Below are 25,916 nucleotides of genomic sequence, written 5' to 3' on the forward strand. Positions count from 1 at the left end.
TTATCGGCGGCATCACGCGTCCGAGGTTCCCTGGCAGGGGCAGAGCAGTAGCTAAGAGATGCGAATGCCAAACAGCCTCAGTTGCCGTTGCCGTGGCCGTGGCCGCGCCCCTTCCTGTCCCGAAGCCGCTCTCCCGCAAGATGGCTGCCGGGCGAGGCGGGAAGTGACGTAACCCCAGCGCGCCTCGCGGCAGGCTGAGCTTCCGCTCTGTTTGAAAGTGTTCGCCGCGGCGGCTGCTGCTTCCCGCGGTTGTGGGTCTCCGCGCGATGGCGGCCTTCGCCATGGAGCTGCCGCCGGCTGGTGAGCAGGGGCCGTTGTTGCCGCGGGGCAGGAGGGACAGACCCGGGGCCGCCGTGTCAGCGGCCTGGCTCCCCGTGTGTGTCGCTGCGGGCTCCCCGTGCCCCACGTGGTAGCGCTGCCGGGGCTGAGGGCGCTGCGAGCTGGGCAGCTGCCCACAGGCCTGGCAGCGCCTGCGGCTTCCCGGCGGGAGCTGCTGCCTGGCCGGCCTCGGGACCCGTCCCATCATGGCTGCGCGGTCCCGGGCCCGACGAGCTCTCCCTCCTGCCGGGGCGGGGACGGGACCAGTAACCGCGCCCAGCGCTGCGCGTCATGACACTCGCGCGAGACGCTAGAGGCGCCTGGGCCGGCCGCTGACACTCCGCGGGAGTCAGGTGTTCACACCCGGGCCTGAGCCACTGTCACTGCTGCCGGGTGGCTCAGCCGGGTAATGGAGTCGGAGTTCCTGGCTCCGAGCTGCAGCAGGGCACGAGGAGCAGGGACAGTCGGATGTGAAGTTGATTTATTGTTTTGTTAAAGTATCAACTATTTGACTGTCCATAAGGTGTCTCTGCCTTTGAAGTGCAGAAACAGCCGTAGGGCCCTTGCTGCACTTTAAAGGCGAAAGCTCCACATGGAGCCCAGGGTCAGCTGGGGAGTACTGAGCTGAGCCCAGGCTCCAAGCAGCGCTGCCACTTTGAAACATTGTGGTGGGAGCCTGGAGTCAGGCTCCTCACAGCATTTCAAAGCTGGGAGAAGCCTGATGCTGGGATCCTGCAGTGGCATTTGAAAGCTGCTCCACAGGGTGCTGCTGCTTTGAAGTACCCCTCCCCCCTACCTCTTTCTGATAGAGGCAGCAAAGGGGGCAGGGAGCGACTAGTTGTCAAGCTTGTTGACTATCTGCTAACCATTTGCTTATCGTGTTTCCCAATTGGTGTTCAGCAAAGTGAAAGTAGGGGTTCTGCCAGGAGCCAGCACTCCCCCACCCCCTCTAACAGAGAGAGAGAGAGAGCTCCAGCTACCAGCTTTCTTAAAGAAGCAGCACACTTGTTTCCCCTTCCTCCCTGGTGATGCAGAGGCATAGCAAGGCAGGGGAAGAATGGAACAGTTGCTCCCAGCTGGCACACTGGGGGGGGTGCCAAAAAGGGGTGACCCCACATGACCCACAGCGGGGAGGGAAGCACTTCCCCTCCCCAAAGGAACCGGCACGCACTGCCTGAATGGCTGTGGCACCTGGTAACGTAATTCCGTGGCCTTTCTGTGCGGGTGCGGGAGGGGGATCAGGAGACCCAGGTCTGTGCAGTTCCAACTGTGCAGGCAGCGCTTTCTGCCCTGGGACTCCCCTCCTACCTACCTGCAGGATGGCATCATGGAAGTAAGTTGCTGGAGTGCAACAGCCCCTGCTGTTCAGGCAGTGTGCACACCAGCTGTTTGGGGAGGGGAAATGTAGTCACACACTTCCTGGAACCCAGAGGTGCTGCAGAATTGCCAGGTACTGGTTCCAGCTGCCCCTGTCCCCTGCCCAGACCCCCCCCCCCCGATTACCCTGTCCCCTGCCCCCATCAACACTGTGCCTAGCACCTTGTCCCCAGCCCCAGCACTGCCACCCATCCCAGGACCCTGTCATCCACCCTAGCACTTGCATCTCCCTGTCCCTAGCCCCAGCACCTTGCCATCCACCGCAGTCCCCGGCCCTAGCACCCTGCCATCCACCCTAGCACCCAGCAGCACCCTGTCCCCAATCCCAGTATGCTGCCATCCACCCTAGCACCCAGCAGCACCCTGTCCCTGGCCCCAGCACTCTGCCACCCATCCTAGCACCCAGCAGCACCCTGTTCTTTGTCCAGCACCCTACCACCCACCCCAGTGCCCAGCAGGACCATGTCACTGACCCCAGCACCCTGTCACCTGTGCCAGCATCCTGCCACTCAGCAGCACACTCTCCCTGGCCGCAGCACCCACTAGCACTCTGCCTCCACCAGCACAGTTGGGACCATGTTAGTGAGGCTTGGGGGTTTTGTAGAGGGTTTTTTTTATCTCACTTGTGTGGCCCCAATTGACTTTTCTGTGGAACAGTGACCTTTGACTCAAAACAGGTTTCCCACCCCTCTCATTAAGGCAATGCTAAAACCTTTTGTGTTTGACATAATATTTTATTTGAAAATGGAGTCTGGCCAACATGCCCCCAGTTGGGGCCAAATCCCCATCTCACTGCAGCATCATAACACTCCTGCACCGCCTGACCCCAAATCTGAGCCTATCATACACTGGAACCCCCTGTCCTGAGCCTCTTACATCCCCACAATCCTGCATCCCCACATCCTCACTCTTCTGTCCCAACACTCCTGCACCATCCACACATCGCAGATCCGTGTCCTGAGCCCATCATACTCACAGCCTCCTTACTCTGAGCCCCTCACATATCCAACCCAAATTCCTGTACCCTCACATCCACAAGCCTGTGACTTGCTTGGCACCCCAACCCTTCACCTGAGTCCAACACTTCCCATCCTGGAGCCCCCTCCCCAAGCCAGCGTGCCCTTCTGCATCCAAATTCCCTCCCAGAGCTTGCAGTTCTCACCCCGCCCATACCCAAATCCCTCATTCCCACCCCTGAGCCCCAGGTCTCCTGTCTCAACTCAGTGAGAGTGTATAAGGGCTGGGGATAGCAAGTGATAGAGAGGAGGGGAACAGAGAGGATGGAGCCTCAAAGGGGTGGGGAAGGAATGTGGTTTTCATGCATTGGTGGGTTCCCATCTTTTTTTTTTTTTTTTTTTTTTCCTTGACAAACCTAGGGGTTCCTTATCATAGAACCATAGAGCTGGAAGAGACCTTAGAAGGTCATCGAGTCCAGCCCCTTGCTCTAGGCAGGACCAATCCCAACTAAATCAACCTGGCCAGGGCTTTGTCAAGCTGAGACTTAAACACCTCTAGGGATGGAGACTCCATTACTTCCCTAGGTAACCCATTCCAGTGCTTCACTACCCTCCTAGGCTGTGTCTACACTGGGCCACTTATTCCGGAAAATCAGCCGCTTTTCCGGAATAAGCTGCGAGCTGTCTACACTGGCCCTTGAATTTCCAGAAAAGCAACGATGCTCTACTGTACAAAATCAGCCGCTATTCCGGAAAAACTATTCTGCTTTCGCTCGGGCATAAGTCTTTATTCCGGAACACTGTTCCGGAAAAGGGCCAGTGTAGACAGCCCAGTAGTCTTTTCCGGAAAAAAGCCCCGATCGCGAAAATGGCGATCGGGGCTTTTTTCTGGAAAAGCACGTCTACATTGGCCACAGACGCTTTTCCGGAAAAAGGGCTTTTCCGGAAAAGCAGCCTGCCAATGTAGACGCTCCTTTTCCGGAAAAACTGAAAACGGAATAGTATTCCGTTTTAAGCATTTCCGGAAATTCATGCCAGTGTAGACACAACCCTAGTGAAATAGTTTTTCCTAATATTCAACCTGGACCTCTCCCACCACAACTTGAGATCTTTGCTCCTTGTTCTGCCATCCGTCACTACTGAGAACAGCCTCTCTCCATCCTCTTCGGAACCTCCCTTCAGGAAGTTGAAGGCTGCTATCAAATCCCCTCTCACTCTTCGTTTCTGCAGACTAAACAGACCCAACTCCCTCAGCCTCTTCTCATAAGTCATATGCTCCAGCTCCCTAATCATTTTGGTTGCCCTCCGCTGGACCCTCTCCAATGCGTCCCCATCCTTTTTGTAGTGGGGGGCCCAGAACTGGACACAATACTCCAGATGTGGCCTCACCAAAGCCGAATAAAGGGGAATAATGACATCTCTGGATCTGCTGGCAGTGCTCCTCTTAAATGCAATCTAATATGCCATTAGCCTTCTTGGCTACAAGGTCACACTGTTGACTCATATCCAGCTTCTCATCCACTGTAACCCCCAGGTCCTTTTCTGCAGTACTACTACTTAACTGGTTGGTCCCCAGCTTGTAACTATGCTTCTGTCCCAAGTGCAGGACTCTGCACTTGTCCTTGTTGAACCTCATCAGATTTCTTGTGGCCCAATCTTCCAATTTGTCTAAGTCACTCTGGACCCTATCTCTGCCCTTAAGCGTATCTACCTCTCCCCCTAGCTTAGTGTCATCCGCAAACTTGCTGAAGGTGCAATCCATCCCCTCATCCAGGTCATTAATAAAGATATTGAACAAAACCGGTCCTAGAACTGAACTTTGGGGCACTCTGCTAGAAACCGACCACCATCCTGACATCGAGCTGTTGATCACTACCCGCTGGGCTCGGCCTTCTATCCATCTTTCTATCCATTTATCCAATCCACATTCCCTTAACTTGCTGGCAAGAATTTTGACCGTATCAAAAGCCTTGCTAAAGTCAAGGTATATCACATCACTGACTTTCCACGTCCACAGAGCCAGTTACCTCATCATAGAAGCTAATCAGATTGGTCAGGCGCGACTTGAAATTCTGAAAAGGGTTCCATGGCCAAATAAAATTGGTAAACACTGGCTTATCAGATAGTCGACTAGTCCTTCATATCCCTAGTGCTGAATCACTTTAACATTTCTAAATTCTTAAATTTGTTTTATTAATACAGGAGCTGAACCAATGACTCTTGGTTCCCCAACTTCTCCAAAGCCAGGAGCTGGTGCTCAGTTCTTACCTGGATTTTTAATGGGCGATTTACCAGCTCCAATGACTCCACAACCTCGCTCTTTAAGTGGCCCTTCTGTTGGTGTGATGGAAATGAGGTCTCCTTTACTTACAGGTGAACAAATTTTACTATTAAGCTGCTAATTTGATTTACTAATCCAGTGATCCTTGTTGCAAATTTGACATGCCATTTCCCAAACTGTAGTTGCTAAAGGTGGCTTCAAACATTCACATTTATTCACAATAACTGGTTTTTCATATAAATCTTAAGTACGCTTCATGATGATTAATATGACTGTTTCAACATCTTGATAAAACTTGGTTAGAATGTGTGTTTCTGTTGGCATAGGTTCAGTTTAGGGTTGGGCATTTCACTAGTCACAAAAAACTGGTCAGTTGGCTGGTCATAAATGGTCAAATATTTTAAAGCACTGATGTAGTAATTGGTAAATTGGAAGTAATATATATTTAGCATGTAGAGATTTTTGTTTATATTCAGCAATGTAGTGTTGGGAGAGTAGGAGTTAGAGTAGCAAAATTTTTTCTAGAGGATGAAGAAATATCTTGACTTACAGAAAGGGGAGAGGATTATTTCATAGGTATTCAGTCAGGGTATTCAGTTGAATATGGGGGAAGTCTTGTAGAGAGGGTTAATACAGGTTGGACCTCTCTTGTCTGGCACCCTTGGGACCTGATGGGTCCTGGAAGAGGGAATTTGATGGACAGCGAGAGATCCCCTGATATCTGCCCCTCCCCACTGCTGGATCCTTCAGCCTGTCTGGACTGTCTGTGGGCCAGCCCTGGCTCCGCTGCCGACTGACTAGGCAGCTCCAGCCCCAGTACTGGAACAGCATGTTACCCAATCAGGTTGCCGCAGCTCCAACACTGTTGCCAGGTGTCATGTGGCCCTTGCTGAGTTGATTTTGCTGGGCTGCTGAAGCTGGTTTTGTCCGGTCTGCTACGGCTGCAGTTCCATGGCCAGGCGGCAGGCAGCCCCAATCGCATTGCCATTGCCATTGCCACTGCCACTCAGGCTGATGTGTCCTGAGCAGGCTTCCCCTCTTGGGCTGCAGTGGTCCCAGCCCTGCTGATTGGCAGCAGACAATCCTAATCTCACTCCACCCAGGTGGCTGCGGTCCCATTTGCTGGCCCTCCTGGTCTCTCTCATCTAGGAACATCCGGGACCACAGATGTTGCTGGACAAGAGAATTCCAGATTTGAGACGTGCAACCTTTAGATACGATACTTCGGTTTAAGCGAGAGGCTTACACGCTGAGCACCTTTGAGGGAGGAGGCTGATTGACTGAATTTCCCCTCCCCCCTTAATTTCTGTAAATTTGTTTAATCTCTCTAAGGCTATGTGTACACTGCAGAGATTTTGTGCAAAAACAGCTGTTTTAGCACAAAAACTCGAGTGTCCATAGTACAAGCGCATTTTTGCGCAAGAAAAAGTACAGCAGATCATCAGAACACAGGGTTTTTTGCACAAGAGTTATTTCTCTTTCTATGAGAAATAAGCCTTTTTGTGCAAGAGCTCTTGCTCAAAAAGGTGTGTGTGAATGGACAGGAGGGTTTTTTTGTGCAAGAATTGGCCTCCAGGAAAAAGCACATGAACTCTGGTGGACACTCCATACAACTCATCACAGCTCTATAGTTACTGTCTGCTGGCTCCTCCTAAAAGTGCAGGCCCCCGGACGAGCCTCGTAGTAGGAAGCTGACCCTAGACAGCAGCATCTCACCACGTGGTTCTCTCTACCACAGCCAGGACAAGGCATGTGTGCCCCTGAGGCCCCGTGCAACCGCTCTAGCCCTCATCAGGACCAGCCCCAGGGGTCACCAAGAGGCGCGCACCCTCCTGGTCTGGTCCAGCGGTCGAGGCCCTCCTGGAGCTGTGGGGCTAGGAGGAGGCCTTGCAGGACCCCTGGGCCTGGACGAGAAATGCAGACATCTTTGGCCAGCTGGCACAGGCCTCGGCTGAGCGTGGACACCTACTCCGGACCTTTGAACAGGTCTGGAGTAAGGTTAAAGAACTGCGACTGGTGTACGTCCGTGCCAGCGAGCACTCGGGGGCAGGACCCCATACCTGCCCCTACTTCAGGGAGGTCCATACCATCCTGGCGGATGCAGAGGATGAATCCCAGGTCTCGGGCGCCTGGGAGGGATCTTCAGGTGAGTGGTCTTTTCATCACTCACTTCAGAGGGTGGGGGGTGAGTGTTGCTTTGGCTAGACATCGTGCTGCAGTCTGCGCATGTGCAACCTCGTGCAGCATTTTTTTGTGGCACGTGGACACGGCAGGCAGCCGCTGAATTCCCCTGGGATCCTGCTGGCCGCACACGTCCTGCCACCGGGGCGGGGGGTTGTCATCTGGAAGCTGGCTAGCCACAAGGGCACAGGCCTGACCCCACACACTCTGAGGAGTGCCGCACACAGTATGTGGCCATGCCTGCCCATGTGAGACAGCAGCCGTGCTCGTAGAAAGCGCTGTGAGCCACCTCTGCGAGTGCAGTCCCCAGGGAGCCCCAGGCTGCTCCCAGCTCTTCTGCCACCCCTGAGGGAATCACACACTGTGGCCAGATGCTTCCCTGGGCTGCTTGTCTGTGGGCCGGGGGGTGGGGAGGTAGAGAAGCAGGCAACCTGGTCCTCTGGGCCGCAGACTTTTGGTCACTGCTCACGAAGGAGGGCACGGCCTCAGGGGCAGCATCTGCAGGGATGACTGACCACCTCTCCCTCTTGTGTGTTCTCCATAGATGGACCAGCTAGGAGTGAAGGGCCAGCCAGTCCACCACTGCCACAGCTCAAGGACCACGAAGGCGCGCCATCCGGGATCAGCTCATGTGGCAGCATGCCTCAGCCATAGAGAGGATGGAGCAGATGCTGGCCCACAAGGTCTGCTCCAACCTCAAGTGGCGGCAACGTGCCTGGGAACAATACCTGGAGCGGTGTGACCTCGTGCAATATAATGGCCAGCATGGTGGCACACATCGCCCATGCTGCTCCTCCTGGCTCCCATCCTCCTGCCCCCACTGCCATGCCTATGCCCCTCCTCCTGCGGGCCCCCCCCCCCGTCAACCCTGATCCTGTACCTGGCCACGTCCCTGTTCTCCCTGCACCCACCCATCGACAACCCCGACAAAGCCCCTGCATCCAAGGTGGCACAGGCAGCCAGCCCTCACAGTCATGAGTCTGCCTCGCAGTTTAGAGCCCCCTCCTCCTGCCCACCTTTTGTTGATGGTCAATAAATACAGTTCATTTTTGGTTGCAAAACAAAGAGGTTTGTTTATTGGGAAGTCAGGGAATGGGAGAAGGGAGGGATTGTGGTGGGGAAGGGATGTGACTGTAAGGCAGGGGCCCCTTGGTAGGAGGCCCTGGAGACAGTTACTGGGTTACTTGTGAGAACCTCTCCCTCAGGGCCTCCCGGAAGCGTACCCCGGCCTGCTGGATGGCAGCTGTCCAGGGCTGCTCAAATGCATGGCTCTTGTGGCCGGTGTCTGCCCCCCACCCCATGAGGAAGGCCTCCCCCTTCCTCTCCAAAATGTTGTGGAGGACACAACATATTGCGACTGCCTCGGGGATGTTGTGCTCTCCATGTCGAGATGGGTGAGCAGGCAATGGAAGCGCGGCTTGAGACGGCCCACCTGATTCCTAGTCTGGTTCAGGTGGGCATTAAATTGTTCCCTGCTGGGGTCCAGGTGTCGGGTTTAGGGCTTCATGAGCCACGGCATGAGGGGGTAGGCCACGTGGCATCTGGACATCTCCAACTGCAAATTCCTGGTGGGGGAAGAATGGGTCCACCTGCAGCCTGCGGAACAGGCTGAAGTTTTGAAGGATGTGGGCATTATGTGCCCATAAAAATGCCCGTGAGGTGTCCATGGTGGTCGACAAAGGCCTGTAGCACCATCGAAAAGTAGCCCTTGTGATTGATGAAGCAGGCCACTCGATGGTCCTGTGCTTGGATGGAGATGTGGGTCCCATTGATGGCTCCCCCGCAGTTGGGGAACCCAAGGGTAGTGAATCCGGCTATGGTTGCATCGCAGATGGATGACCCTCTTCAGCAGGATGGAGTTGATGGCCCTCACTTCCTGCAGAAGGACGCAGAAAAACACAGAAAACACGCAAGAGAATGAGGGGGTGGGATACGTGAGCCCTTGGGCAGTGCCCCCCCCCCATGCCCTCTCTCCCCCTCCAAACACCCCAGGAGCCCCCCCATGAGGCTGCCCTCCTCAGCAGCAGGGCCGTGAGGGCAGAGCTGCACAACCTTCCCAGGGAATAGGGTTTCTCCCTCCTCCCACCCCACTGCACCCCTCTCCCGTCTAGGACTCTCCCCCTCCCCAGAGGGCCTTACGTGCATGAGGAGGGCCCTGAGGGTGGACTTGCCCATGCTGAATTGGTTGCCCACCGACTGGTAGCTCTCTGGGGTGGCGAGCTTCCAGACGGGGATGGTGGGCTGTGGGCTGCAGGTGGGCGTCGCGTCTTCGGAGGACAGGAGCGAGCCAGGCACACAGATCCAGGGACGTCTCCTTTCTCATTCAGAAGTTCTGGAGCCACTGCTGGTCGTCCCCAGTAGGAACTGGTGTACAGCCTCCAGAACTGCCTCTCCACAGTGGGCTGCAGATGCCACAGTGTAGCCACCGCATCCAGGGAGAGGGACTCCACATTGAGCTTGGAGTCGAGCTCCTGCAGGAGCAGTGTGGCACTGTGCAGCAATTGCTGCACAAACTGCACCATGGCTGTGTGGGGCCAGAGCATGCCCAGGGGCATCGCTGGCTCCGTGGCACAAAATGGAAAAGTTGTAGTGTCCAAAGAAGCACAGGGAAACCACAGCAGGCACTGCTACAGATTTGCTGTCCCTCAAAGAGGTCCACAAGCACGCAGCAGCGGAGAAACGGCTATCCAGGGAGGTCCCTTTAAGCACGTGTCTCTGCAGGGCTCTGGCACCAGCTCCCAGAAGCAATTGGTGACCTTTAGCCCTGTCTGAAGTGGTTCCGGGTGGCCTTTGTTGCGCAAGAATGTCCATGCAGTGTGGAAGCTCTCTTGCACAAAAGCGCATCGCTTTTGCGATGTGTTTTTTGTAGTGTAGACCTACTCTTGCACTAGAACTTTTTGCGAAAGATCTCATCCACAAAAAGTTTCTGATGTAGCCTAAGCGACAGTGGTTAGGTCAATAGAAGCATCTCCACCAGATGTTAGGTTCTTATAACTATGATGCTCAGCATTGAGGGTGGGTTTTTCACAAGGACTCTTGCTATGCTAACCTTAATTTTTAATAGTAGACCGGGGTAGGGAACAAACTTTTTTTTCCAGTTGAGGGCCACTAATAGGGATTTTAACATGTAGATGGACTATGTTCATTCCCCCCACTTGCTTTCTATGTATCAGACAGCAAGAGGAGGAAGTGGGATCTGCTATCCATGGGTAGATGGCTTTTAAGTCAGCTCCCCATGAGCACCAAATCTGTCTGCCCTCCCCCACGCCAGTGCTGCTGCTTCTGATAGAGAGGTAGCAGCACGGAGCGTGAAGAGGCAGGTGGGAGCTGACATGCATGAGGAGCCACCTTTTAAGCTGATTCTCCTGGCTCCATGGACCCATCTGCAACCCTTTGCTGCCTCCTACAGAGGTGGGGAGGGTGGGCAGGCAGGAGCTGGCTCTCCCCAGCACCAGCTCCAGCTCCAGAGAGCCGCCTGCACACCTTCCCTTCTCCCCCTGTGCTGCTGCCACTATCAGAGGCAGTAGTGTGGGGAAGCTGCCATGGAGCAGCCTCTGTCTGCAGTGGGCCAGAGCTTGCTGCAGATAGAGGCTGCTCTGCAGCAGCAGTCCCTGTCCCTGGAGAGTATTGTATATCTACTCTTTTCCCTCCTGACTCTTGGGGAAATTGTGTGACTCTATTCTCCATCCTGGCAACTGGGTGACTCGAAAGCTTTTTTATCCTTTTCTCTGCTGTTATCCAGAGGAATGGAATTGTCATATTTTTTTCTATTCCTTTTTCTATTCTATTGCTAGTTTCTGAGTTTCTAAATCAGTGTCTTCAAAGTCCCAGATGAAGAAAGAAATATTTTTCACTATATCAGCTGTGTGGGCACAGTGTGACTAGTGCCACTGGACAGAGATTCTGGAAGGTTGTGGGTGGTTTAAGGTGCCAAAATGCAGTACTGACATATCCTGTTCTCTGAGCTAGTGTGTCAGTCTTTCACTATTTCCAATGTTCAGTATAACTTCCCTAAATGTGACTTTGAACTCAAGTGTGCTGTTACTTTCAGCTGTTTAATTCATTAGCTTTTTTTTTTTTTTTTTTTTTTTTAAATTACACCTATAGAAATGTTAGCAATTTATATTGCATTGTCCTTAAAGCCTTGGGGTTCCTGATTTTCTTAAAATACAAACTCTTCAGAAAAATCACCAACACAAATTTAGAATAGCAATACTTTAGTCCTAAAAAATTAGGAGTTACAGTACTGCACTAAGGAATAAATTGCCACAAATGGGACAGTCCAAAAGACACAAGTCTTGAAGAGTTATTGGAGGCAAGCCATCAGATAGTCCTACCATGAGACTCTTATTGGAGCAAGATTGAAGATGTCATCTTAAATTTGGACTATTTTAAGAGATAAGTATCCCAGAGTTATTAATATGTGTCTGTCTCATTTAGTGCTTTCTGGCAATTTCTAGATATTTTGAGCTTTTAAAGCAGTAAAAGGATTGGAATCTTTCACAGTGCATTTAATCAGAAGCTGGGAGGTGCGATTGTCAGCTCAGGTAGATGTACATATACTAGCTCCAGTTAGATTAGCACTTAAATATAGTAGTGTCTGGTGGCAACAATACCAGCAGAATCTTGAACTGGGTTGGGACGCTGATGCTGTACCTCCTGCTGGCTATCATGGGAATTGGCTCTACCATCCAGGAATGCCTTCCTCTGGTGGTGTCTTGCCTGTAGTTACTTGTCATCTTCAGGATTCTACCATGGCAGTAGCCACATCCCTCCCCTGGGTACTGCACTCTGGCAGTGCCCACACCTCCATTTCTCCCTTTAGGGGACCTGGGTATGCCCATCCCAACACTCTCCTTAGTGAGGCTCTGCAGTCTTTGGTCTAACATCTTTCATCAGGGACAAACTGCAGTTTAAATTGGCCACCATCAACCTTTGCCAAGGGTATGTGGTGCTGATGTCTGTCTGTTTTGCCTGCCTGCCTGCTGCAGCTCTGTATTAGGTCCTCAGCCTGAGAGCTGGTCAGACCAGAGCTGCTCTGGTACCACTTCCTTCTTTCCCCAGTATTGTTCGGTCTGGGGAACCTTGCTGTATGGCAGTGATTCTCCAGATTTTTGGCCGGTGGTCCTCCCTGCTTCACACAGACCTTTCTGCAGACCACCAGCCAACAACCCATGATGACAAAATGGGTGCAACAACAGGCTGAGCGTGGGAAGGGGGGTTTCAGAGTAGTGTGTGAGATCTGGACATGAGGGTACCGGGGAGGTGGGGGTGTTTACTGGCTCCATCCCCCCCTGTTGCTTCTAGGCACGGTCTCTCGCTGCTCACGTTGACCATGATTCTGACCATGGGAGCAGCAGGAAAGCCTCCAGGTGAGTGGTTTCCTGCATTGCCATTCCCCCAACTGGGGGAAAGGAGGATTGGCAGCATGCGGAGCCACTTCCTAACCCTGTGAACTGAATCTGGCACAGGAGACTCCACTCCCACATCGCATTTCCCCTCCCTCCCCAACAGTGGAACGCTGGCATTGGTGCTCCAACCTCACAGGGAGGGGGCCACAGGGCTGCTGAGCCTGAGGCCCACATGCAAGGGACCACACTCTAAGACCACTGTGGTATAGGCAGCCAGTCTTTCTCCTTCCAGGGCTGGAGAGAGACTGAGTCCCTCTGTCTTACAGCACTTTTTATATAGCTCCTCTGGGCCCCAATTGACTGCCTTAAGCTATCTCCTGAGGAGCCAGTCTCAGCCCTCCCCAAAGGCTGTTTAACCCCTTTTTAGCCAGTACAGGTTACCAGTTTTTGTTAAACATACTTCTCAAGGTTTTTTCACATGACACAATCTTTAACTTCAGGAGACTCCAGGCCAGTCCTTGAGGGTTGGCAACCCTACTAACTGCCCAAGTTAATCCTGCCTGACTGGCTGGGCGTGTATGTGGCTGATTAGATGTTGCTATTGCAGGAAGGAACGCACCTATTGTTAAGGCACTAGCTATCGCAGAATAATCAAACATATGCTCATCAAACTTTTCATCTGCTATGTATATATACTCCTGCTTACGAATAATTCTTTTGTATATAGGGACTCTTGAAGTCGGGAATTGAGGAGTGAGAAATGCATTTGAATTGTATAGCAATAGAAGTTTAATTTAGACATTGACTTACCAAGTTCCACATGTACAACTATTCTCTTAAGCATGCCCATGTAAGTGTTCTTTTGGGTATATCAAGGTTCTTTAAATTAGTTTAATTTCTTGAGTAGCTCATAATAAATATCCTTGTGTTATGGTGGCACTCAAAGGCTTTTGCCTGGGGAATTACAGTGGATGAGAAGCTGAATATGAGTCAACAATGTGCCCTTGTAGCCAAAAAGGTTAATGGCATATTAGGTTGCGTTAGGAGGAGCATTGCCAACAAATCTAGAGAAGTGATTATTCCCCTTTATTCGGCTCTGGAGGGGCCACATCTGGGCTACATCTACACTGCAGGCTTTTTGCGCAACAATAGCCTTTCTTGCGCAAAAACTTGCGGAGCATCTACACTGCACGCGTGTTCTTGCACAAGTAAATTTACAGTGAAGCCTCAGAAGAGAGGGCTTCTTGCGCAAGAGTGCTTCCTCTCCCAACGAGGAATAATCCCTCTTGCGCAAGAAGGCAGTGTGGATGGGAACAGGGGTTTCTTGTGAAATCCCTATGGCAAGAAATCCCTATGGCTAAAATGGCCATCAGAGCAACAGGGCTTTCTTGCGCAAGAGAGCGTCCACACTGCCATGGATGCTCTTGCGCAAAAACATATGGCAGTGTGGATGTGCTCTTGCACGAGAGCTTTTGCGCAAGTGCTCTTGCACGAGAGCTTTTGCGCAAGTGCTCTTGCACAAAAAGTTCTTGTGCAAGAAGTCTGCAATGTAGATGTAGGCCTAGAATATTGTGTCCAGTTCTGGGCACCCCACTATAGAAAGGATGTGGACGCATTGGAGAGGGTCCAGTGGAGGGCAACCAAAATGATTAGGGGGCTGGAACACATGACCTCTGAGAAGAGACTGAGGGATTTGAGTTTGTTTAGTCTGCAGAGGAGAAGAGTGAGGGGTGATTTGATAGCAGCCTTCAACTTCATGAAGGGAGGTTCCAAAGAGGATAGAGAGAGGCTGTTCTCAGTAGTGATGGATGGCAGAACAAGGAGCAAGGGTCTCAAGTTACAGTGGGGGAGGTCTAGGTTGGATATTAGGAAAAGCTATTTCCCCAGGAGGGTGGTGAAGTACTGGAATGAGTTACTTAGGGAGGTGGTGGAATCTCCATCCCTAGAGGTTTTTAAGTCTCGGCTTGACAAAGCCCTGTCTGGGTTGATTTAGTTGGGATTGGTCCTGCCTTGGGCATGGGGCTGGACTTGATGACTTCCTGAGGTCTCTTCCAGCTCTGATTCTATGATTTGTGGCCCTGTTTTGAAGCTGATGCTTTATAAGTTCATAGGCAGTTAATCTTTGCCCTGTAAGCTTACACTTAATTTCAGACATAGCACAAATATTACAAATTGAAGGGAAGAAGTAACTTGAGGAATGATAATGAAATAGTTTAACTGCATTCACACCTTGATGTGTTAGAATCCTCGATGATAAAGATATCTGAGTAAGATCCAGTGGTCCTTCATGATTCGTGTTTAGGTTCTCATGAAATCTTCTGCTACAGTTAGCTACAGTAAAGCTGGTTATCACAAAACTATTGCTGTAATTACATAGTATTATCTGTACCATCAAACATCAAGAGAACTGGAAAAACAGTTGTTAAACAAATATTAGAGCTGCCCAGCAATTTAAAAAAATCAATTGCCTGATTAAACTACCATAGAATACCATTTAAATATTTAGGGATGTTTTCTACACTTTCAAGAATATAGATTTCAAAGTTCAGCACAAAATGTGAAGTGTACAGGTAATTTCACTTCCAGCAAGTGGACTGCAATCAGAGTGTGTGTTTGTATAATCTTTGAGGTTACCAAATCTGTTCCGTTTTTTCTGCAACATTGTGTCATGCAGTATATTTTCATGCTGTGTTGTAGATAATTTCAAGTGTTGTAAGCAACAAAAGCATTGCCATCCACTTCACTGGAAAACCAGTGCACACTTGGGTAATTATTAGGCATTGGGTTCTGATACCCTTCCTCATTTTTAGAACCTTTCTCAGTAAAATGTTACACTTAATTCAATGGGACAACTGAAGGAGCTAGTTCTACTTGGAGTTAATTGATTATATGAAAATCTGGCCCTTTGATATATCTGACTGAGGTGTACTCAAAACTGTTCAACAGTGTGGTTGAGCAGTCACTCCTTAGCTATAGAAAGTAGGTGTTCGGGATGGAGGTTCAGAAACAATCTGATGATTGCTGACTGAATGTCAAAAAGCTAGTTTTGAAATTAATCAAGTGGAGTTAAAAAAAATGATAGGCTTTCTACTTGCTCCTTTTCATTGCAGGTGGATCTCCTCCACAACCAGTAGTTCCTACACATAAGGATAAAAGTGGTGCTCCACCTGTTAGAAGCATGTATGATGAATTATCTAGTCCAGGACTTGGATCTACACCTCTAACCTCAAGAAGACCAGTAAGTGGTAATCTTAAAGGTTAGTTGCAAAGCTAAACTGAAACTTGAGTTAACCTTGGTAGTGAATGCCTTCACTTCCCAGATTGGGTTCATACAATTTTTATTTCAATATTGAATGCCTTTTGTGACCTGGTTAGTAAGAGGCTTCAGATCCAGAATCTTAACTCAATTTTCACTTTAGTCTGTGTTACCAGCTTCTTAGTCTGACAAGTACTGTAATATCAGCATGAGCATCCTTTCATTTTCTTCCTCCTCTTTCTTCTATATGACTTTGGAGGGTGACATATGAAAAAAGGAGCTTCTCTTGAAACAAAACAGACAAGTCTCTTGCATCAAACCAGAAGTTGCATAGTTTTACATATTTATCACAGCTTAATTAAGACTTCATATATTTAATCTTCCTGTATTTAGAAGTTTTTTGAGGTGTATCAACGATGCAACAACAATTTAGTATACATGAGAAGATATTGTTGAAACAATGGGTGCTGCCAGCAATAGTAAGCTGTCTTTCTGGTTTTTATTTAAATTCAGTTGAGTAAATGCCTGTTTAAACTTTCAGTTTCTGATGGGAACAGGCCAAAAGTAAGATTTCTGGAAGGTCAATTCAGAAACCTGGAAGTTAGCGCTCTCATTATGGATCAGGAGGCAAATACTGTCCATTTGAAAATTCTTGTATTGGTAAAGAGAACTGACTTACTCGGTTGATGTTGTACTGGGTCCTGAACAAAGCATAGACATGTTTCCTCGCAAAAAGATCATATAAATTGAAAATGTGTTGTTTTATTAAGAGGAGAAACCACTAATGTAGGCTGGAGACTTCAAAATACATACCAGTTCTGTCACTGTAGTTAATAGCTCCTGTTAACTTTAAAGTACTTATATTTTCTTAATAATATTTTGTATTTAAGAAAATATTTGCTGCCTTTAATGTTGAAAGCTATCCCCTGACTTAAAACACTGATATTTCCTTTTGAGAAACCTGAACTTCTCAATACAGTATTTTCAGTTTGGGGAGGGGAAAGAAGAGAATAGATAGGGTAGTGTACAAGTCATTCAAAGATAGGTTATCCAGCTGAGTGTTCTGGGCATTCATCAGATATTGCTGAAGCTTTAAACTGAGTGAAGGGAAGGAGATGTCTATCAGTTCTTTATAAAAGTTATTACAAGTGAGGCTTCTCATTTAATATGTTTGTGAATACTTATTAGGCTGTGGTGAATTATGTTTACTTAACTCTTCAAAATAAAGAATGGTGTTTAGATATAGATGCAAAATACTTATTAATTCTTGGCAAAGCATTGCTGCTTATAGGAAAACAGACTTTTATTTCAGTAGTTCAGAGCCCCTACCTCCTCTGGTGTGAATAAATGTCCTTACAGTGTGGTAGTCAGTTGCTGTCTAGATAGCAACAGCCTTGTGAACAAATTTCAAGGCAGAATGCTGATTACAGTCTTTCTGCAATGTAAAATGGTTACTAGAGGAGTTCTCTGTGTAAAAATAAAAGCCAGATACTGTTAATCAGAAGACCCATAGTTAATTGCACTTCATTACACAAGAACAAATAGTAAATTAAGCTCTTCATTTCCTAACAATTGAGGATTATTTGGGTACATAAGGAATTTAACAGATTATATAAATCAAAATAAATTCAGATCAAAATTTTCAATAACTTTATTGCTTGTTAGGATCCACTGGCAATTTGCGAAACAATTGGGCAAATCCAGTAAGCAGAAGGATGTTTGCTTTAAATTGATATTGGGGCAAAAATTACCCTTTCTCCTGACTTTTTTTTTTTTTTTTTTTTTTTTGAGTGAGCTGAAAACTGGTCTTTCCTGAGTATGAAAAGAATATACCTGCAACTATGATTTATTTTTCTGTATTTTAATGCAGCCCAGCTTTTCTGTAACTCAGAGTCCATTGGTTGGGGCTATGCCAGCAACCCCTGGAACAGGTAAATATCTTGTCAAACTGCTTGCTGTACTACTGTTATTGTGGTAGAGAGCCTGCTTTCTCTGAATTCTTTCTCTTTGTAGATTGCTTTGAAAGTAAGTAGCACTCTTTCCACTTGCAGGTAATAAGTATGAGCAGGAAAGTACTGCCTTGTTTATTGTTAGGGTATTGCAGCCAGGGCAAGAACTAGAAATTACAGCTATTAATCTGCTCCTTGCAGCAGAACTCCTTCATGCCATATTAAACACTGAAGCAGAGATAGCTGCGCTTAAGGAATACTGTGGAGGATGACAGATGGTGCCACCATTTGTTCTATGAACCCTGTGGCTTCTTGTAAAGCTTTCTGCTGGGTTCTAAGTTCCTACCGTAGCCTCTGCTCAGCAGATGCAGGATCAGAATTTGGTCCCATTTCTAGCATCAGCAGATGAAGGTATGATAACTTGCTGAGTCACAGAGCTTAGCAACATGAGGTTCTCCTGTGTTAAACTAAAGAGAGGTTATTTTCACAGGAAAAATTGTCTGACTCAAATTTATACTCTTGCTTGGGTGCTGAGCTTCTACATCAGGGTTCTCAGTCTTTCTTTTTAAGGGCCTCTCTTTCTCACCTCTTCCCTTCCCCCCCCCCCCAGTTGCTCTAAAAACTCTATGGCCCACTTTTGCCACAACTGTTTTTCTGCATATAAAGACCAGGGCCACTGTTAGTGGGTAGGAAGCAGGGCGGTTGTCAGAGCTCCCACAGCACAGAGGTCCCTACAAAGCTAAATAGCTCAGGCTTTGACTTCAGCCCTAGGAGGCAGGCCTCAGGGCCCTGGGCTTAAGCCCCATACAGAGGTGCTTTGGTTTTCTGCTTGGGCCTCAGCGAGACTAACACTGACCCTGCTTGGTGGACCCCCTGAAGCCTGCTTGCAGTGCCCCCATTGGCTTTGGACCACTGCTTGGGAACTACTGTTCTAAAACTACTTTGACTAGCTTCAGAGGGGTAGTCATGTTAATCTGTAACTTTAAAAACGAGTAGTTCTGTGGCACCTTGGACACTAACAAATATCACTAGCTTTTGTGAGTAAAGTCCACTTCATCAGATGAGCTTAGTTACAGTGACATTCCTTGAAACCAGTCTTATTTCAATTTAACAGTCACAGGTGTATTTAGTCCTGCAAGTATTGGACAGCCCAGGAAGACCACACTGTCTCCAGCTCAGATGGATCCTTTCTACACTCAAGGAGATTCCTTAACCTCAGAAGATCATCTTGATGACACATGGGTTACTATATTTGGGTGAGTGATCTGCAGCATTTCTCTAAGAAATCTAATTGCAGTGTCCTTATACTTGGCTGCTTTGTTTGATACCAGTACATACAGATGTATAATTTGTACATCACTGACTAATACTTCAATTTTCTAGACTACAGTACACTGAAATTTAACTTGCTGCTTAGGAAGTAGATGTGAGTGGGGAGTGGAAGGTCAGAAAGAAGCAGCATTAGGACTTTGCTAGGGTGTTAGCAATCACAGGACTTCATTCTTAAAGCCAGGAGACAGCGAGTAAATACATCTACTAACTAGTAAAGTGGAGTCCTTAGGGAATCTCCACATCATTCACTCTTTACGCAAGAGTGTAGATAATTGTTACTAGAGGAGTCAGGTACTATTAGAAGACCTAAAGCACTGTTATCTGAAATACTGTTTCAGAATCAGTGCTTAATGAACGGTTCAGTTGATCTGTATTCTTCTGGGAACTCTGCCAAATATATTTATTTCAGCAACAAAAATTGAATGTCTAGTGTGTTCTATAATAGTCTGTCACTGAATAGGATTTTGAGTGTTTTGTCTCTTGCCTTTAGGTTTCCTCAAGCATCTGCTTCATATATTCTACTACAGTTTGCACAATATGGAAATATATTAAAGCATGTTGTAAGTCTTAAGTTGATCTTCTCTTAAAACACATGCAAATTTGTTCATTCTTCAAATACTAAATTTCACTACTTCCATCCTAACCCCATACAGATGTCCAATACAGGGAACTGGATGCATATTCGATACCAGTCCAAACTACAAGCTCGAAAAGCCTTAAGCAAAGATGGAAGGATTTTTGGTGAATCTATCATGATTGGAGTCAAGCCTTGTATAGATAAAGTAAGTTAACCATCTAGTCTGTATGGAATAACAAATTAAATTATAGGATATCTTTGATTTGTTTTTTGTTTCTTTTTAAAGGGATGTGAAGGACTAGTTGACTGTCCCATAAGCAGTTGCTTATTGGATAGTCTATTGACTAGTTACTCTGCTCCCCTCCCTCCCCCTCCGCTGCCTCAGAAAGAGGCAGCAAAGGCGGGGGAAGAGGGGTGGGTACTTGAAAGTGGCAGTGCCACGTAGAGCCTGGGGCCAGACTGCTGGGGTGTCCCCAGGCTCCCTATAGTGTTGCAAAGCCTGGGGACATGGAGCCTGGGGTCAGTAGGGAGGCACCCTGCACTATCTGTGCCCCCCTCCCTCCGTTCGTAACTAGGGGTCCGACTTAAGTCGGATTGACGTAACCCGAGGACTGCCTGTATAGAGATCTTCATCCAAATTGGTGCATAGATGATGATTGGTAATCATCTCCTCCACATTAAGACGACAACATGCCTACCTGTTTTTTTAAAACACAGATTCCTGCAGCAATCTGATCACCTTGACAATTTCATCCATTTACTTGCACAAACTGACTAAACTGTCAGATATAATGGGATTCAAGTGTGACTGTAAACCATCTAAAGGGAAGAGGTTAAGTTACATATTCAATTAAAGGATGTGAGGGGTGAGCAGGAATAACGTAGAACTGGGAAAATGCAACTGAAAGTGAGTAGGCAAACAAATGATTCTGCTCAGAAAATCTAAACAGGACAGACTTGCCCCAGCTCTAATGGGCTGGCTGTCAAGAAGCGTGTCTGGTGTTGTAGAATCAAAAAAAATAAAAGGAGGAAAAACATATTTGGAAAGACAAAATACAAACCTATCAGATCACTAACTCTACAGATAATCCAGGATTATTTGGCAATAGATTCATGGAAGGATGAAGGGCTGATTAGACACTAACCAGGTTTGACTGAATCCATAGCCTTTAGTATAAAGCACCCAAGATTGAACCACTGCAAGCTTGTTGACACTTGCTTTTAGTTTATAAATCACTAAAATCATGTCTATATATTGTTTTCAAACTGGTTTTGTCATTGTCCGGATGACTAGTAAATTATTAGTCCATCGCAAGCTTGTACTACCATCATACCGTTCTTTTAAATAAGCATTTTTCTTACTGCTACTCTGTGGATTAATGTTTATCATGGAACATGTACAGGTCTGGCATGCTCTCTGTAATGTTCTTCACTGAATACATAATGGCTACTTTATTAGAGTCCTGGTCCAGCTTGAGCTACTGGGACACTCCTTTTTTGCAGTAACTGGGAATTATACTGATATGCACCTGGTATTTGCTTCCAATTTATTAAAATTGAAATAGTGTTTCTTTTTCTCTTTCAAGAATGTGATGGAAAGTTTTGATAGAGGCTCTGCATCATCTGCATCTTCAGTCTTCACACCACCGACAAAAACCTTAGGCACACTGATACAGCCTGCAAGTTCTCCAAGGATTTCTACAATGAGACCTCTTGCAACAGCATATAAAGCATCCACTAGTGACTATCAGGTATTTTGATACCGTAGAGAATGTTAGGCAATAAAATACTTTTAGCAGATTTCTGTAAAAGAAATTTGTATTCCTCTTGACTTTGTCAAGGTAAACTTCAAAACAAAAAACGAATCCAAAACAGACAAGCTGAATGCATGTTTATACTTTCTATACTGAATAGTGGGGATGTTAGATCATTGTTCTCCGTAACTCCTTTTTCATCCATACCTAAGAGCATGTCTACACTAGGAAATTATTTTGAAAAAACTCTTGAAATAACTATTTTGAAATAGCGTGTCCACACTACAGTGAAGCCTCGAAATTAGTTCAACACAGGGTCGCTTAACGTGGACGTGCTACCTGGACTTAGAGTCCCAGGAAGCACTGAGGAGTAATTACTTTGAATGACTTGGGGGAGTAGTTATTTTGAAATAGCAGCAGTGGACCGTCCACGCTATAGCTATTTCAAAATAACTATTTTGAAATTAGCATTATTCCTTGTGGAAAGCAGGAGTTATTATTTTGAAATAACCAGTCCCTTTAATTTGAAACAACAGGGTTGGTAGTGTGGACGCGTTATTTGCTGTTTCAAAATAAAGGGAATTATTTTGAAATAACTCTGTAGTGTAGACCAGGGTATAGTTTGCTTCTTTCCCACTTGTTGCCTTTTTAACTCAAACTTACCTACATAGCTTTCAGAATAATTTTTTTTGAAAGCCAGCTTCTTAAAACCTCTGTCTATTCTAAGAAGATGTTAGTGTTGAGACCCCTAGATGGCTATTTTTATAGTCATGGTAATTCTAAAATCTGGGGTGTGTAAATGGAATGAGAGCATACTGGCTGACCAGGTGTGTTTATTTGTTTTAGGTGGTTTCTGACAGACAAACTCCAAGGAAAGATGAAAGTATTGTATCTAAAGCTATGGAATACATGTTTGGCTGGTAGTAAGCAATGGAGAATATTACACTAAAACATCGTAAGGGCTACAGATAAACTGCCAGCTCCCTGGGTTAGTTGTATAACCACTCGTGGCAGTATTTCAACTTCCCTTCATACCTGTTATGCCTTTTGAGAGGAGAATTCAGCATACATTGTTTGCACTTTAAATAATGGCAATGTATACAGCATTTTAAGATGTTAAAACTAATCAGTGTAAATAAAAGTGGTCTCTTGCTGTTCATGTGCTCTAGTGATTGCATGACTTAAGCAAAAAAGTCCGTATTTATTTGCTATAAGTTATGGAATTGTGTTCATTTTACTTTCCAGTAAAGTGAGAATGTATAAATGTGATAACTCAGTTCATTGTTCCCTAATAATGTAACAATGTTTCTCCATATTTTCTGGAAAGATAAATTTTCTGCAAGATGAACACTATGTATTCTAGTAAAACAAGATTTTTGTCATGGGCTACCAATTTTAAAATGAATGTTAAATTTTAATTTGGATGCTGTTTAATCCTTCTGTTTATATAAAGTTCATCTTTGAGTCCCATTCTAAATGTTCATAACAGCCTTTTAAACTTTTTAACTTAGATTTTCCTAATAAAATTTAATTAAGAGTTTGCAATGTTCAGTTCTTTTTAAAAGCTTGAGTGACCCCACTTGTCTTCCAGGTTTCAGTCAGGCATGTTATATGTATCACCTGAACTTACATGGGACTATCAGGGTTGAGGTAGCCAGTCATACCAATTGGGTGGATTTAATTTGCATAGATTGGAATTGGTAACACTATTAAGATTTCAAATTTGACCTAATAATACACTAATGTAGTAGTGCACTCTGCTACTTATGCTTTCTTTAGAAAACATACAAAAATGTGTGTAGTATGTTTTTTAATTTCATGAGGACTGAAATACATCATCCACTTTAATGTACAGGATAAGCCTGCTTCTAACCACGTTCAGCACACTACAGTTTGAAACGAGCAATTAAAAATATCCAACTGCAAGTGAAAAAATTCCTAATCTGTAACAGGGCAAGAGCCTTTTTCATCATAAGACTTTCTAATGAAGAAGCTATTTCTGGGTATGTGATAGAATAGTGAATCAAAGGGTAGAGTGCTGTCTTTTAAATTACCAACTTAGGGCTTGTTTCCACTATAGGAGATCCACTAAATCAGGGGAACTTTTTTGGCATCATGCCTGCTCATCCAAAAAAATCAGTTAGGGGCCACAAGTGAGAAGCGTGCATGCACCCACACCCTCCCTCTAAAACCCTCACTGACTAGGTCCCAAGTGTGTGGGGGGGGGGGAAGACACTGACTGCCCACAACTGAGAAGCAGAGGCAGGTTTGAGGAGTCTGGGGAGTGGGCAGGAGTTTGGGGGTGCAGCTCCTGGGAGGTGGGGGTGGGGGCAGGTGACTGCTTCCTTTTACTTCCAGGCATTGCCCCCTGCTACTTCCAATCGCCACAATTCCCAGCTAATGCGGGAGAGGGGGTGGAGTTTGCTGGTGAATGCTTCACTAGACAGCTCTTCCCCTAGCCAGGAATAGTGCAGTGGGTGGGCTGGGGCCTCTTCCTACCCTCACACATCCAGCGGAGCTGGCCACGCAGGGGCTTTAGTGCAGGCTCCCTACTGATTTCCCGTTCCCTCCCCCCACTGCAGGAAGAGAGGGGGTCTGAGCCTCAAGGGCTGGACTGAAGTTTTCTACCCCTACCTTGTTTTCTGGTATCTTCCTCAAACTGTTTGACAGTAGCAATTTTGATTCCTCAGAATTCAGTTCTATAGCTGATGCAATCCCTTCCTCCAGATGATTCAGGAGGGACATTTCCCTATTTGGGGCAACATGTGTCTGTGTGCCACTCATACTCAGCAGTTTGACTTGGTCCAGTGTACCTCAAAGAAGGAGCAAGTGTCTTTAATCACAAATAGAAACCAACTATACAAGGTACATCCTAGATGGTAACACAAAGTGAACATAGAACTTTGTGGAATATGTTCAGCCTTAAGCACTCTGTAAATAGCATTACATCAATTTAAGATAAATTGGCTTTTAAACTGATTTTAAACCAGTGCAAAACCCAGCACAGACACTATTGGTTTAAAAATAGCTTATGGTGGTTTAGCTTAATCTTTTTCCTAATTGACTCAAGTTAATTTGATATGAAAGGGTTATTGATTTAAGTGCCCACATGTGCACTGGTTTAATTATATTTGCTTTAAGTAACCTTTATATACAACAGTTTCATCTGCTTAACTAAACCAGCCCTGTACTTCTGTTGAGGATTGTTAAATTGTGCTGATGCTTAATGAAGGGCTGTCCTCTTGTTGGAATCTAAACAGGGAAAGGCTACCACCTGTTGTCTAAGCAGTATAGACAACAGGTGGGTTTCAGTTGCTCCTTAATTGCAGTCCCCAATAGACCTGCTCCAAACGGCAATATCTTCTCTCTTCCAAAGAGCCTCTCCTCAGCTTCCAAGCTGCCTGTGAAACAGAAGAGCTCCTACAGAAGAGGTAATGAAACTTGTTTTCCCCTGACAAGTGGTGATGTACAATCTTTCCTCCAATAAACTGGCATGACTTGCTCAGCATTCTTGATGCATCACTTGTATTTAGCTGCTCACTTTTGATCTCCGAAGTTCCACTTAGATCCAACTCCTTTCTTGCTCATTCTCTTCCCTTTGCTGAACTTTGAGCTTAAGTGAATTTGTTAAATTGCTGAGCAATTTGATGACTTGCATCATTCTAAGTAGGACTTTAGCTTCTTGACTACTGCTACTCTTTTGTTTCTCATGTTATTTAGGATGACTTTCTTCCCAGTCTGGCACCTTCACATACTTTTTACTTGTTGATGCTATCTGTACATTAAAATTGCCTACTAGTGTTGGATAGCGGTTCACGTCTCTGTAGGAAGAGAGAAAACATACTTAGGATCAAAGAATCACACTTTGCTTCAATTAACTTCCATTGTTGTGTTGATGATCTAGGTTTTTCCTGGAGTGACTTGGATTTGTATCTGTGGTTGCCAACTCTCCTAGCCTGGATGGACTGGACACCCTTCATGGCAATGGCATCCGGTCAGGAAAGTTGGCAACACTATCACATGCTTGTTACACTGTGTTTCCAAATAGTGTGTCATGGTATGCTGATTAGTTGTATTCATTTTGTTTGTAGACTCACTTAAAACAGAAGGATCACTGGGGATACAGTAAGAATTATCTGGTGCCTTACATACTTAAAACATTGCATGATTTCCTCATTTTCAAAATACACTGCTGGCAAAAGTCAGCATTTCTATTTTACAAATGAAGAAACTGAATTTGAAAGGGAGAATTTTCAAAATGCCTAAAGCATTAGAGTGTTGTAGTGAGAGGGTGGGTGAGAGAATCTTTCTCTGGACCAGCTTCTATTGATGAAATCCATGGGTATTATATGTGGTGTACCTTATCTAATGTGCTAAGTATCCCAACAACCATGTGAGTGAAACCGGACAATTGGGGTCCTTTTGAATGTCACACAGACAAAAGACAAAAATACCATATTTCCTGTAGATGGAACACTTTTCACAAAACAATCACAATCTGACCAGATCAGTCCTCTTCAAAGGAAACCTGAACTCCACCTTCAGAAGATGAGCCTGGGAGCTTACATTAGTAAGCTTGCTAGA

At 46.5% G+C, this 25,916-nt stretch overlaps 1 protein-coding gene and 1 long non-coding RNA gene across 2 annotated transcripts; both read left to right on the forward strand.

Moving 5' to 3' along the window:
* The first annotated feature begins 92 nt into the window (after positions 1-92).
* NUP35 (nucleoporin 35) lies at positions 93-22,872 on the forward strand. The gene is made up of 9 exons (XM_075933761.2): positions 93-300; positions 4,854-5,024; positions 15,575-15,702; positions 17,591-17,651; positions 18,784-18,925; positions 19,492-19,561; positions 19,655-19,783; positions 21,165-21,329; positions 22,179-22,872. Exons 1-9 carry the CDS (start codon positions 267-269, stop codon positions 22,254-22,256), a joined length of 978 nt encoding a protein of 325 aa, XP_075789876.1. The 5' UTR covers positions 93-266; the 3' UTR covers positions 22,257-22,872.
* Positions 6,693-11,186, forward strand: LOC149524073 (uncharacterized). Its single transcript, XR_016350059.1, has 2 exons — positions 6,693-7,078; positions 7,658-11,186. It is a non-coding gene; the product is annotated as an uncharacterized LOC149524073 (long non-coding RNA).
* Positions 22,873-25,916: the final 3,044 nt, after the last annotated feature.

Source organism: Pelodiscus sinensis, chromosome 7 (genome assembly GCF_052426305.1).
Source record: "Pelodiscus sinensis isolate ZL-2025 chromosome 7, ASM5242630v1, whole genome shotgun sequence".
In the NCBI taxonomy this organism is placed as follows: Eukaryota; Metazoa; Chordata; order Testudines; family Trionychidae; genus Pelodiscus; species Pelodiscus sinensis.

Coding starts and splice junctions, on each gene's coding strand:
- NUP35 (XM_075933761.2), top strand. CDS start 267: ATGGCGGCCTTCGCCATGGAGCTGCCGCCGGCTG. Junction 17,652..18,783: donor GCCAGCAACCCCTGGAACAG/GTAAATATCTTG, acceptor TCAATTTAACAG/TCACAGGTGTATTTAGTCCT. Junction 19,562..19,654: donor GAAATATATTAAAGCATGTT/GTAAGTCTTAAG, acceptor AACCCCATACAG/ATGTCCAATACAGGGAACTG.